Genomic DNA, 12,888 nt, shown 5'->3' with positions numbered 1-12,888 from the left:
GTGTATGTAGATGTGTATGTAGACGGGATGATAACTAGTAGGAGTTGGTTTATCATCCGTCCTGTGGGTCATCGCAGTCACATTCAGGCTGCCAGAGGGGTGGGGCAAGCCACCTTCATCCACTAAGCTGCCCTGCTTCTTCCTGCTTTAAGGAATAAAACGTCTATTTTCTGGATCCCTGAGTTTATGTTACTTATTTTTTACGTCATGCAATTACTTTCAGCATGTCATCTTAAGTTTTCTGACATGTATAGAGCCCCACCTTGTTTATGGACCAAACAAGTTTTCTCACGCCTAAGAAGGAAGCACATCAGGTTACTGATGTGATGTTTGGCCACTAACGGCTCGAGGTATTATAAACATAAGGACTTACTTACCTCAAAACAATTGTGCTTCATTCAGAACTTTAGCATCTACATTTTAAGGACAGATGAACTCCCTAGCTCTTTCCACAAACAAACTATATTGCTCTGCCAGAGTTCTAGTCACATGCATATGGGAGAGGCTGTTTTCATTCTACTGCAGAAGTCGGCAGAGCTGGAGGGAGCTAAGGTCGCCATCTTAAGTGTGTGAGAACTATGGACTGTACAGCTTCAGTACAGAAGCACATCTATTACTAGAAAGAACATGCATGGCTGTTCTCTAAGGGTGGCACCCCACTCAGTGCCTGAGGCACCAGAGGGGTGAGTAAACACATCCCCTTAGACCATGTTTACTTTGTCCAAAGTCCTGTGAGAGACAGTAGAATTCGTTTAAATTTCCAGGAACCAAATCACATGACAGGAGCCCAAAACAGGTAACTCCAGAGCACCCACTGTACTCACAAAGGACCATGCATGCCACAGAGGTAGTCCCTTTCCCCCAGCATACATAGTTCAATGCCATTCCAAACTGTTAGGAATCTGAATGCAGATACTCTGTAGATCACAGCTCACAGAGGCAGTGTCGGGTCCCAATCCAAAGCTGGACCTGATGTCAGAAGGCTGAGCACAGTCATCTATCCCAGCCCGCTTTAGACATGACTTGGGACATCCAGACAAAGCTGAATCATGTCTAAAGGCCAGGGGTCCCTGGGCCTAACTGTAAAGCAAGCTCGGCCTGAGCACCTTTTTATCAAGGACTGGTCCGGTCTTTGCCTTTTCCTAGGGTCAGTGTGCCAGCAGAGTGGCTAGGAGGACTGCAGTTACATACTGGACTTGAGCCTTCGCCCTCTGGACCACGGAGTATACGAGGTATGCAGTGTCAGAGTGCAGGCATCTCACGGTCTGGTAACGAAGGATGCTTATGCTTACGTTCACCTCTGTGGTTCTGAGATGTGTCCATGTCCTCGTGAGGAGTGCTACTCATCCCTTACCCTACTCCTTTTTCGCGTTCATCTGTGGAGTCCATGCATACCACCAGTTCCCCCAGCCTGTGGGGAGCACCCTATGGGGAGCAGTGAACAGTACAGACAGTCCTTTTGGAAGCACAGGCATTCTTTTCTGGTGTCCTTGTTGTACTGTGTTCTCTTGTAATATGAAGACAGTATCAACCTCATGGGCCCCTGAGGAAGAATGGATCAAACACTGGCAGTACAGGCCAGTGCTCACTGCTGTCTTGTTCTACAGCATGGTCAACAAAGCTTTTCCAAAGTTGATTACAACCCCCTGGTGGCCATGTTAAGTATGATTAATACCAGAAAATACATATTTATTGTAACAGGAAGAAATACAAGAGTATCTCATTTAGGTGACAAAAATACCGTTCCATGGGAGTCTTATTTGGGATCTGGTCTTAGTTAACCAAAGACTACCTATGTACAAAATGCGCAAATAGGCTGACCCAGGGTCCTCCACTGTGATGGTCAATCACCTCCCTGTTCTGAACTCCTCAAGGGCTCACAGTAAAGATCCTTCCAGGAGCATTGGTAACTCAATCCTTCATCCAACCCTTCCCATCATGCTGTAGGCACACTTGCCTTTCTTCTGCTCCTCCAGGAACCATGCCAGGGTGCTGAAGCACTCCTGCATCACTTCTTTGGGGGAATTTGGCATGCCTCACACACTGACCCCTCCTAAAGCAACCCCACACTGTATGTAACAAGCTGCCCTATCTACTCTGCTTTCCCAGAAGCCCCCTTTCCTTAGGAGCAATCTTGTTTCCAAAGTTACCCCTTGTGAACACAGGCTTACAAACCTCTCCAATATGTGAGTGGGAGTCTGAGCTGACAGCACGCTCTTCCGTTACCAGTAAGACTCTGGGCACATTTTCACTTTATATTAGGTCTCTGGACTTCTTTAGGCAACTGCATTTCTTTTTCCGTTATAATAAAGCAAGTCACTTGGAGTGGTACAGAGTGGCCAAACTGACTCTTGCTATTTTCACCTCAACCCATTTTCCCGAGTTCATTCTGAGCCAAGCAACTAGACAGCCAAGCTCTTCAGAGCGGAGTACAGAGTGAGTGTTTTCTAGGTGAGAGCTGGGAGTAAAGTGTGTGAGCTCTGTGCTTTCTGCACTTCCCAGCTTTCGCTCCACTTGATTAGAAGGAGGGTCAGTGGACATAGCCTAGACATAGCCAGCTCTTGGCCCACAGCACAGGCAGGACCACTGGAGAGTGCGAGGCAATAAAGAACACTAAATTCCCCTTCAGATATGTCTGAGAGTTGCATCTCAGAGAATAAACTCTGAGGGTTTTTTAAACTTTCTGAGCTTTCGGCGACTGCTGTTATCTCTAACCATTTTAAACAGTTCAGAGACGTGCGGCTGATCCTTAGGATCATGCCTGTATCTGTGGAGTACTAAGAACCACCTCCTGACCCCTATGGCTAATTCCAATGAAATAAAAACTACACCCCAGATTTTCTGTGTATGTAACATGTAAATGTGTGAGTGCACTCCTGTGCATCAGTCTTCTTGTCGTCTATCTTGCCTGAGACAGTCTCTGCCATTTTTTGTTGTAGACATCAGTGAAGACATCGGTGTAGACATCTGTGTCATTTGGAATATCTGTCTTTGGGATACTTTTATAATCTTATTGTGGAAATAAAACTACAAAATCCTGACCACAGCAGACACAATATGAATACAGGGAATACTGGAACAACACAGAGTAGGTCCACCTACTCTCCTAGGACAGACCAGGGCCTACAGCCAAGTTTTCTGGTTACTTAAAATTATGCATCAATATAAACTCTATGGAAGATGAGCGCTTGTGGCCACTGTGTGTGAGGTCCTCTAGGTTTGACCCAAGCACTATAACACAAATGTTTAAGAAAACAAACAAACATCCAAACAAAAAACCCTGCTACATGCTTGCCCGTGAGCCTATCTCTCTCTGCATCCTCAGTACTGACCCATCTTTCAGGCTATTATCAAATGATGTAGAAGAAATCTCCAAATGCTATCTTTGAACCTCCAGGCCGATTATGTGTAGCACTTTCCTCTGGATTGAAATGTTTCTTTCATGAGAGGGGTGGTGAGGGGTACCCTCCTGAGACCTAGGAAGTTCCTGAAATTAGTGAGATCTACAGGTTCCTGTCTAAGACTATGGAAGCAGTGAACAAACACTGCAGAGGAGCAGGGAGACTGACAGAACTGTCCACTGCCTGCATGTTCCATGACTAGCTTGAATGAGTCAGCACCCAGGCTAGGGTAGCCTTTCCTGTGATACAGCTGCCTTCCTGAAAGTCGACTCTCCCCAGACCCTTATACGTGTCCTCAATAGGTGCAATGGTTTGCCAAGCTGGACTTCAGTGCAATTGTTTCCTTGGTCTGCTACCTGTGCCTCATCAGGAGTGAGCAGACATTTTCACTTCTGCTGCTGAGTCTCATGTAACAACTTACAACCCCACACAGCTCCCCACACAGCTCCCTACACAGCCATGAACAAGCACATTAAGAACATGGACTCAATCTTCTTCTCAGCCTCAAGTTGTGACCATCTCTATTTCCTATGCTGGCTGTGAAGCCACATGAACTCTGATCTGGAAATGGAGCCTGTCCTCCAGCCACTGGCTTTCTCTACGGCAGCAGGCTTCTTTCTCTTCTTCGCTCTCTGTTCCTGGCCCACACAGGAAGCATTAGTATGCAGCAGTGCTTCTCAACCTAGGAGTCGAGACCCCTTTGGGAGTGGGCAAACAACTCTTTCCCAGGGGTCGCCTAAGACCATCGGAAAACACAGATATTTATATTATGATTCACGACAGTATGAAGTAGTAATAAAAATAATTTAAATTTAATACATGAGGAAAGGTTGAGAACCACGGGTATACAGGAAGTAGTCAATAAATGCTCCCAATTTGAAAGCAGTCTACCATGGAAATATGGCCTTTGGAGTCTTAAAAGTTTGTTTCGATTTTTCTGAAGAGCTTGTTAGTTTCTTAGAATAGCTGCAAGGCTCAAATAGGTTTGCTTACTTAGTATGACAGAAATTCAGAAGTTTACTATGCATGGCTGCACAATCAGATCGCAGTCTGTAATGCATGCTGCTTCAGACAGTGCTAACGCCCTATCCTGACAGGGAAGAAAGCAGATCCTAATACTGTTGAGTGCATTACAGGATTTCCAAAACTTGCTGGCATTCAGAACATACTCGGACAGTTTAAAAATGTAGTAAAAGCACGTGCCTAGAATGCACAAAGCCCTGACCAGAATCCCTGGCACCACAAAAACAAAAGGATACCAAAACAAGCGGGAAAAGCTTTGCTAATCTTGGCTATTGAGTGTCTTAGAACCAGGAGGACAGCCAGCTTGGACAGAGTGTAGACAAAGGAGAAGAGAGCTGGAAGGATAACAAAGTGAGAAGGCAACCATTCCCTACCCTTAAACAAAATTAATGTAAAACCCAAACACATAAGAAAAGCCCAGAGAGCTACAAGCCTCTTCCTCAAGAATTCAGAAAGCTATGCAGAACTCATTGTTATGCAGAAGTAGCCCCCCAAAGTATTTGCGCTCCAACTAAATTCTCATTCTGGGGTACTGGGTAGAGGACACAGAAGTATGTAGACTTTTCTGAAGCTACTTGTAAACTATAAAAACTACTTCTTTAAAAGACCCTGTCTCTAAATAACTATATTCCAGGAGTGCTATGAACTGATCCAGGATATATAAACACTAAGCGCCTAACAGGTAAAGTTTATTTCTATCATTCGAAGAGCAGAAGAATACTAAAGACGGAGGTGGGGTCGACCGAAGGACAGGTGACCTGAAATGTCCAAAGCAATCTTAGGACCACACTAATTTTCATAATTGAGTGTCCACAAGAGTGGGTCTAGAAGGTTGAAGGATAAATGACAAATCTAGAAAATCAGCAAGCGTATATGGTCTTTTGTGTGTAAGATCAAAACATAGAAAACTACAAACACTGTTGAGAAATTAAAGGTGTAGAGAGATTTACTTGTTCATGATTAGGGACATTCAATATTGTTTAGGTTTCAATTCTCAAATTGATATTTGGACTCGATAAGAATCCTAATGAGATCAAAATCTAAAACCCATGGAAATTCCATGTCTCTAGAACTAAATTTAAACTAACTAAAAGAACAAAGAGTAGTGCACAAGCCTTTAATCTCAGCACTCAGGAGACAGAGGCAGGAGATCTCTGAGTTTGAGGCCAGCCTGGTCTACACAGCAAGTTCCTGACAGCTTGGGCCACACACATGGAAATCCTGTCTCCAGAAACTGGAAAAACAAGCAATGAACGCTCTACAGAAAGGACAAAGTCAGATCAGTGGACAGTGTTAACAAATACAGAAATAAACTATACATAGAGAGAGAAGGTACACCTCTGCCAGCAGACGAAGTCTAGTCCTTTCAACACACTGGAGCAATATTCAACATAAATTCATATGTGTGCCCAGACACAACACATAAGTTGCCTTTCTTTTCTATGAAATCTAGATAGATGGGAGGGCATCCAGAATCTTTGTAATACCTATTAAGAAATGAACTGTCGGGGCTGGAGAGATGGCTCAGCGGTTAAGAGCACTGACTGCTCTTCCAGAGGTCCTGAGTTCAAATCCCAGCAACCACATGGTGGCTCACAACCATCTGTAATGGGATCTGATGCCCTCTTCTGGTGTGTCTGAAGACAGTTACAGTGTACTTATATATGATAAATAAATAAATATTTTAAAGAAATGAACTGTCTTCACTTCAGATAAGAAGTTAATATCCAGTTTATAAAAATTACAAGACTTAAATACCAAGGAAACAAAACTGCCACTCAATGAACAGATTAGCTGAGTAGGCAGTGTTCACAAAACATAACACCCCACAAATGACCAATACCTATCTTTAAAAGTGCTCAATATCCCTATCAGGAAAATTCAAATTTAAACTACTCCTCAGTCTGAATGGCCATGATCAATAAATATAACTACTATCAGAGAGGATGTGGAGAGAAAGGAGCCCATGTTCACTGCAGTGGGGATGAAAATTAATACAGCCACTGCGGAAATCAGTTTGAATATTTCTCAAAAAATTATAAATTACTATATGTATAGTATGAGCCATTTCACTCCTGGGCATTTCCCCTCAGAACTCCATACCCTTTATAGAGATGCTTACCTGTTTACTGCTGCTTTTTTTCACTATAGAAAGGAACTGGAATCAACCTACTTGTCCATCAAACAGAGGAACAGATAATGAAAATTTGGCGCATATATATATATATGTATATATATATATATGATAATACTATTTAGCGTTAGAGAAAAATGTGATCACAAAACTTGCAGGAATGGATGGGCTTAGAATGGATGTACAATATTAGAAAGAAAAGCTCAGCATGTTCTCCCTTATAATATATGTAAATAAATGTACATGTAAGTATAGTATAATATGCAGGAAAAAGAATTTTAAAAAGCTAAATATTAGGAATGAATGCAAGTAACAGATCCGAATTACAAAAGGATATAAAACTGTTTTCCCAGTTCTATTCATTTTTGGTAGTAGTTTTACATATATTCATTCAACTGTCAAAATATAAAATCCAATGTGAAATTTTAGTTTGTGTTCTGAATAGCTATTCTGCCAGAACATGGTCCAAGAATGGAGTCGTGAGGAGAATTCTGGGTTCTTGTGAGAAAACTCCAAAGAAACAAGAATCTTGTGACTTTAGTTTCTTCAAAACATGGATCTGTTCATGGAATGAATTTCCATGCTCCTCTCAGGTGTGTCAGACAGGAGTGAGCTCACTTCAGATCACTCATTAGTGCTTTCTGCATTATTGGATTAAATGTCTAAACTCTCCTATGAAATGGTTTGTCCTTAACTCAGAGGTTTCTTTTTTTTTTTTAATTGGATATTTTTTTATTTACATTTCAAATGTTATTCCCCTTCCTGGTTTCCCCTCCAGAAACCCCCATCCCATGCTCCCTCCCCCTGCTTCTGAGGGTGCTCCCCTACCCACCCACCCAACTCAGATGATTCTTCCCCCACATTGTATAGACTGTCTGATGCTCTGAATAAAGTTGGGCATTGAATGAGACTCTTGTCTACCTCATTTATCAGCTTTGTTCTCCACCCATCCCCTCTAAGGTGGTGGCACTATTCTAACTTCAAATATAAGTTCATTGAGTCTTTGATCTAGTCTAGTTCTGGTGTGTGACATTTTTTACGTGTGTCTGTGTGTACGTGTGTCTGTACTCCACAGGAGTGTAGTGCTCTCAGAGGCCAGAAGAGGATGTTGAAAAGGAGTTATAGATGGCTATGAGAGGCAATAGAAACTGGGTTTTCCGGAAAAACAAATGGTCTTAACTGTGGAGCCATTTAAAATTCCATCACAAACCACTATGCTAATGAACAGATCTGGCATAAAAACAAAACAAAGAATGCAGAATGTCTCACCCACAATGCCTATGGTTATTTAAGTGAGGGATGTAAAATGAGGCCTGGTGCGCAGGCCTATAAGCCTAGCTAGGCTCCTGGAAGACTGAAGCAGGAGAATTAAAAGTTCAAGGCCTGCCTATTTCGCCATTGCTTGCTGAATATATCCTTGAGACAAAGCAGCAACCTTGGAATAACTGGCTTTGGGGAAGACATTCTTTGAGTACAAACTACTGTAGTTGGTTAAAAACATCTCAAAATACTTGCTTTCTTTTTCCTGCATTTACATATATATTATTTTCAGGGCCTCAACCATCTTTGCCACACGTGGGGCTGAGATGAAGACAGAGCAGGCTCGAGCAGGGCTCAGACAGGCTATGCTCACTCTGATGGGGTGGCTCCAACTACACAAGAACCAGAGCCTCCACACAGGGGCGGGGAATTAGCTAGCCTGGGCCTCAGTAGGTGAGTGCTCTCACGATGTAACACTCAGACCAGAGGAAGGCCTTGCCAGTTCTGAGGTATGGGGAGGACCTTCCCAATCTCCCATGCGTCTGAGGCTTCGGTCCTTGGCACGCCTCAAGTGACACCACACTTGTCCACTCGGAGCTTTACTCACTCCTGCACATCATGACATCTTTTATACATCTGCTTTTTGCATTATGTCCTGACAGCTCCATGACAGCTCCACTGTGCACAGTGTAAGTGCTGTAAAAGGGGATTTGGTAGCATGCCAAGCACTGCAAATAATCTAAAACTTTGGAATCAGGTTTCAATCCTGCTACTAAATAACTGAAAAGGCTGGGCCAAGCTGACGGCAACATATTTTCTAAAGTAGTAGCTACCCTACAGGGTAGGAAATGACGCCAAGGGTCTACACAGGCTAGGAAAGGACTCTCTAACTGACCTATGTCCCCAGCCACGCTTCAGTATTCTACTTATTGTTTGTTTGCCTGTGACAGGGTCTCTCAACCTATCCTTGGCTGTCCTGGAACTCACTACATAGACATGCTGCTGGCTTTGACCTCACAGAGATCCAACTGCTTCTGGAAGCTGGGATTGAAGGTGTGTGCCCACACCCAACTTCCTCCATCAGTATTTTAAAATACAGACACTGCACTATAAACAAAACCTGTACCTGAAGACTCCTTTCCCACACCATCCTCATCCGGGAACAAGTAGTATTTGGTTCTTCAAGTTAGAACTTCTATTTCCCAAAGAAACATCACAGTAAGTGGTGGCTAGAGTTAGGAGTTAGGTGAAAGAGGCATGTGTAGGAAAAAGAAAGAAAAAAACAAAAAACAAGCAAACAAAAACCTTATCCAGACTGTCTACACTCAAGCCGTAAAAGTTGGAAGAAAGAAGAGAAAATGAAGGAAGCGGGCTCAAGACACAACAGTCTGGCAAACAGTAAACATAGTTCTTTCTGTCCTCGTACATGGAGCGGAATATTTCTGAGTGGCAGGCTCTCTTCCAAACACAACTGCCACTGCTTTTAAGGTTTAGCTGCAGTTCTTTTTGTTTTTTTTTTCCAGCCAAGTCCATTGTCCCCATAGATACAATGTGAAACTTCCTAATGCTGAGACCCTTTAATACAGTTCTCATATTGTGGTGACCTCCCCACCATAAAATTATTGCTACTTAATAACTGTAATTTTACCACTTGTTATGAATTGTAATATAAACATCTGATATACAGGATATATGTATGTGACCCCTCCCCGAAGGGGTCATGACCCATCAGTTGAAACCAGTTGTATTTGGTATTGTGCCTATCCAGTACAGCACATTCATCTAAAATACTTCTCCCCAGCAGAGCTGGCCTCATCTCCAGGGCCCACACCACTCACCACACCCTCCCCCTCTTATCTACTCGTCTATTTCTCAGTTATTCTACAAGGCTTCTAAGGCGCGCTAAGATCTTGACCGGCCTCCAGACATCTCCTCAGTGGATGACAGAAAGTTCCCACTGTGCACAAGGACTTGTGATAACTTCTGCTCTTATACATAAGGCTGACATCACAACAGATACTTGGGCATGAGACTGCCAGAAGAAATGTAAACACACCACGATAGAGGCTAAGTATCTGTACTCCAGAGGTCAGAGGCAGCAGGGGGAGGCCAAGGCTTCATTCACTCAAATGTCATTTCAGGAGCCCCAGAATGGAGGGGACAGCTTTTCACAATTCTAATCCTTCCAGTGTTAGGCTGCTTCCAAGTAAAGTCTCAATACTGGAAGGTTGGGGGAAATCAGTGTATAGGTATGTACATAATGACAGAATATTTGCAAAAAGAAATTGGGAAATGCAGTTTCAGCATTAGGTTTTCAAGGGATATTGCTGATGCTATCTAACATAGGAGCAGTGCTAGCAAGGCAATGTGTTATTGGAGGATTACACCTCTGGAGTCCAGCTTGTCAACAGAACAGACCTGCCTAGTATGCTCTTTGCCGGAAGTATTCCCTGTTGGGCAATAACGGTTCAGACCTTTAGGCCCAATATTCAGGAGCCAGAAGCAGGAGGAGTGAGTTTCTGGCTAGTCTAGTCTACACAATGAGTTCCAGGACAGTCAGGACTACAGAGAGAAACCCTGTCTTTAAAAAAGTGTCAATTGGCTGACATTCTGGGCTCAACATACTCCCCCTATACAGACAGAATACAAGTGCCCAAGATTGCCAGGTTTCTTCATTCCTCTTGATCTTTTGTGGGGAGGAAGGTAAACTTAGTACCAACTCCCTATCTTGCCATGATGGAAATGTGTGTGGTCCCCTTGAGGTCCTGCCCTGCAGTTCCTCTCACAGCAGTTTACTCTGCCACTGGAAGTCTCTTGAAACAGGCAGTTAGTTGCACATGCTCTTCCTGCCAACAGGGGGAGCATTTTCTAAAACAGAAAGAGGGATCCGGGAGGTTCCTGGTTAGTAGAGAAAAGGCGAGGAAGGAAAGGGACTTGGTGAACCTCCATGCTTGGACTGCACTGAACATCTCCTGTGGATGAAGTTCAACTTAGAACCGTTACAAAGATATTCATTTGTCTTCTATTTTGGTTTCTATGGAGTCCTAGTAAAACGGTGAAAGACGCAAAAGTAAATTTTTGATTGCTCCACAATGGCTCGTTTTATGAGAACCTTAAGAGACTCCACAATTTGCTGCTGCCAACTATGCCAGGCACATAGTTAGGCCCTAGGAAAAACAGGTGCATAGAAACCATAATGTCCCTGCCCTGTAAGTGATGCACGGAACACAAACGGAGAACTGTCAAATGTTGTAGATAACAACAAACTTTGGACTAAAACTGGAGAACTGCCAAACGTGTCCCTTTCCTGAAAAAAGGAGACAAGTTTTGTAGAAATGTGAATTATTAGTCCTTATACTTCCTTAAGTCCAAGCATAATTCTTCCAGCTGCAGATGGCAGAATCATCTACCAACATTAGACACAGAAAAACTAACTTTTTGCAAGATATTCTATGCTGGCACAGCAGCACTTAGCCCAAGGATAATACTGACTAAACGATCGTTTACATACAGGAGTGGCACGATATCTATGGTAAATGCCAAGCCCGCACAACAAAGGTCAGACTCAAGAGGTTATGTATCTTTTTATCAATGTGGTTTTTTTAAAATAGGGAATGCACAAAAATAAATGGTTTTTAGCGTTGCCGCTTTCAGATGGTTGGAACAAATGGGTCCCAGAGATCATGCACAAGTTTTAGCCCTGACTGGTAACGCTTAGCTGTAGGATCTTACCAGTCTTACCTAACCTCTACGTTGTAAGCATTTACAGTTAAACGGGATAATGAAGACTCCCGTCTTTTAGAAAGACAACCCCAAGTCCTTAGGTCTAGTGATGTATTGTTGCAATGTATAACTCTCAAGTTTGCGGACAGGTGTGAGATGTGGCAGGGGTTTAAGAAAAGAACCTAGAGATGATGGAGGGCCGAAGCAAACACCCTGGAGATTTGAAACGTGATAGCAAGCCAGCCGGGGCAAGTCGGTCCCGTTCACACTCATCTCCAAGGCGAACCGTGCGACCGGTCGCCGGGAGGCAGATATTCACATACACACACCTCCCGCTCAGGCCCTCCTAGGACCCGAGCGGCTTTCGTCCGGACTGGAATGAATGAGCCCCGAGTCACCAGCGCCGAGCCAGGGACCGCGGCGGGGCCGCCGGCGGCCTGGCCGAACAAAGGCGCGCGGGCTCACCTCGTCACCCCACTTGAGCACGTCCTTGTGCCGGTCCTTGACTGCGTGGTAGATGTGCAGGAACTGGAGGATGCCGTGTCTCCGCACGTGGTCGGCGTGGCGCTGGGTCTCTTCCCAGCTCAGTGGCGAGCCTTGGGACAGCAGCCCCATGGCCGCGTCCTCCTCCTGGCCGCAGCTCCGCTCTGGGGGCGCCCTCGGGCCGCGCGGCGGGCGTCCCGTCCGTTCCCGCTCCGGCTCGGACCCCGCCGCGCGGTTGACAGCCCGGGCCGCGGTCTCTCGCCGCCGCCCGGTCTCGCGCTTCCACGCCGGCCCTGCGGTCCAGGCCGCCGCGGTAGCGCTCCACTCGGCGCCGCCGGTGTCGTGCACGGGCTTCCTACTTGCGACCCAAGGCTGCGGCGACACCGAGCATGCCCAGTTCCTCGCCTGCCGCTCCGCGCGCCGCGCTCCGGATTTTATAGGCTACGGCGGGGGCGGGGAACGAAGCGGCGAGTCGTGGGCGGGGCCGTAGGCGGGGTTGAGGCCGTGGGTGTTCCCGGGTGTTAACAAATAAGGACTGAAAAATCTTGGTTCCCAAGAGAATACTGGGTCAAGGAAAAAAAAAAGATTGTTTAAATTAATGAAGAGCGGACCAGATTACTTTTTAGATGGGGAGGGAGCCTCATGCTTATAAAACGATGAGAGATAAAAATGTGTTGTGAAAAATAATTAACTCCGAAGGCAGCTTAAGTATCTGCTCAACTGTTTGTACCGGTATATAGTTAAAGTAACACTTTTTCCCCCCTTTTTTCTTCTTGGTTTTTCAAGACAGAGTTTCTCTGTGTAGCCTTGGCAGTCCCGGACTGGCTTTGTAGACCAAGCTAGCCTGGAACTCCTGCTTCCCAT

At 44.8% G+C, this 12,888-nt stretch overlaps 1 protein-coding gene across 2 annotated transcripts in view; it reads right to left on the bottom strand.

The window, feature by feature from the left end:
• The window catches only part of Gclc (glutamate-cysteine ligase, catalytic subunit), a 38,646-nt gene extending 26,202 nt beyond the window's left edge, over positions 1–12,444 (bottom strand). Inside the window, exon 1 of one of the 2 annotated variants that reach the window (XM_039080870.2) lies at positions 12,007–12,444. In XM_039080870.2, the coding sequence (XP_038936798.1) occupies positions 12,007–12,156 (150 nt within the window). In that variant the 5' untranslated portion in view covers positions 12,157–12,444. The remainder of the gene's footprint in view (positions 1–12,006) is intronic. The other variant, NM_012815.2, reaches the window with a different exon arrangement.
• Positions 12,445–12,888: the final 444 nt, after the last annotated feature.

This window comes from Rattus norvegicus, chromosome 8 (genome assembly GCF_036323735.1).
Source record: "Rattus norvegicus strain BN/NHsdMcwi chromosome 8, GRCr8, whole genome shotgun sequence".
Classification (NCBI taxonomy): Eukaryota; Metazoa; Chordata; class Mammalia; order Rodentia; family Muridae; genus Rattus; species Rattus norvegicus.
The sequence above is the reverse complement of the archived record's forward strand: the minus strand, read 5'-3'. Positions and strand labels throughout refer to the sequence as shown.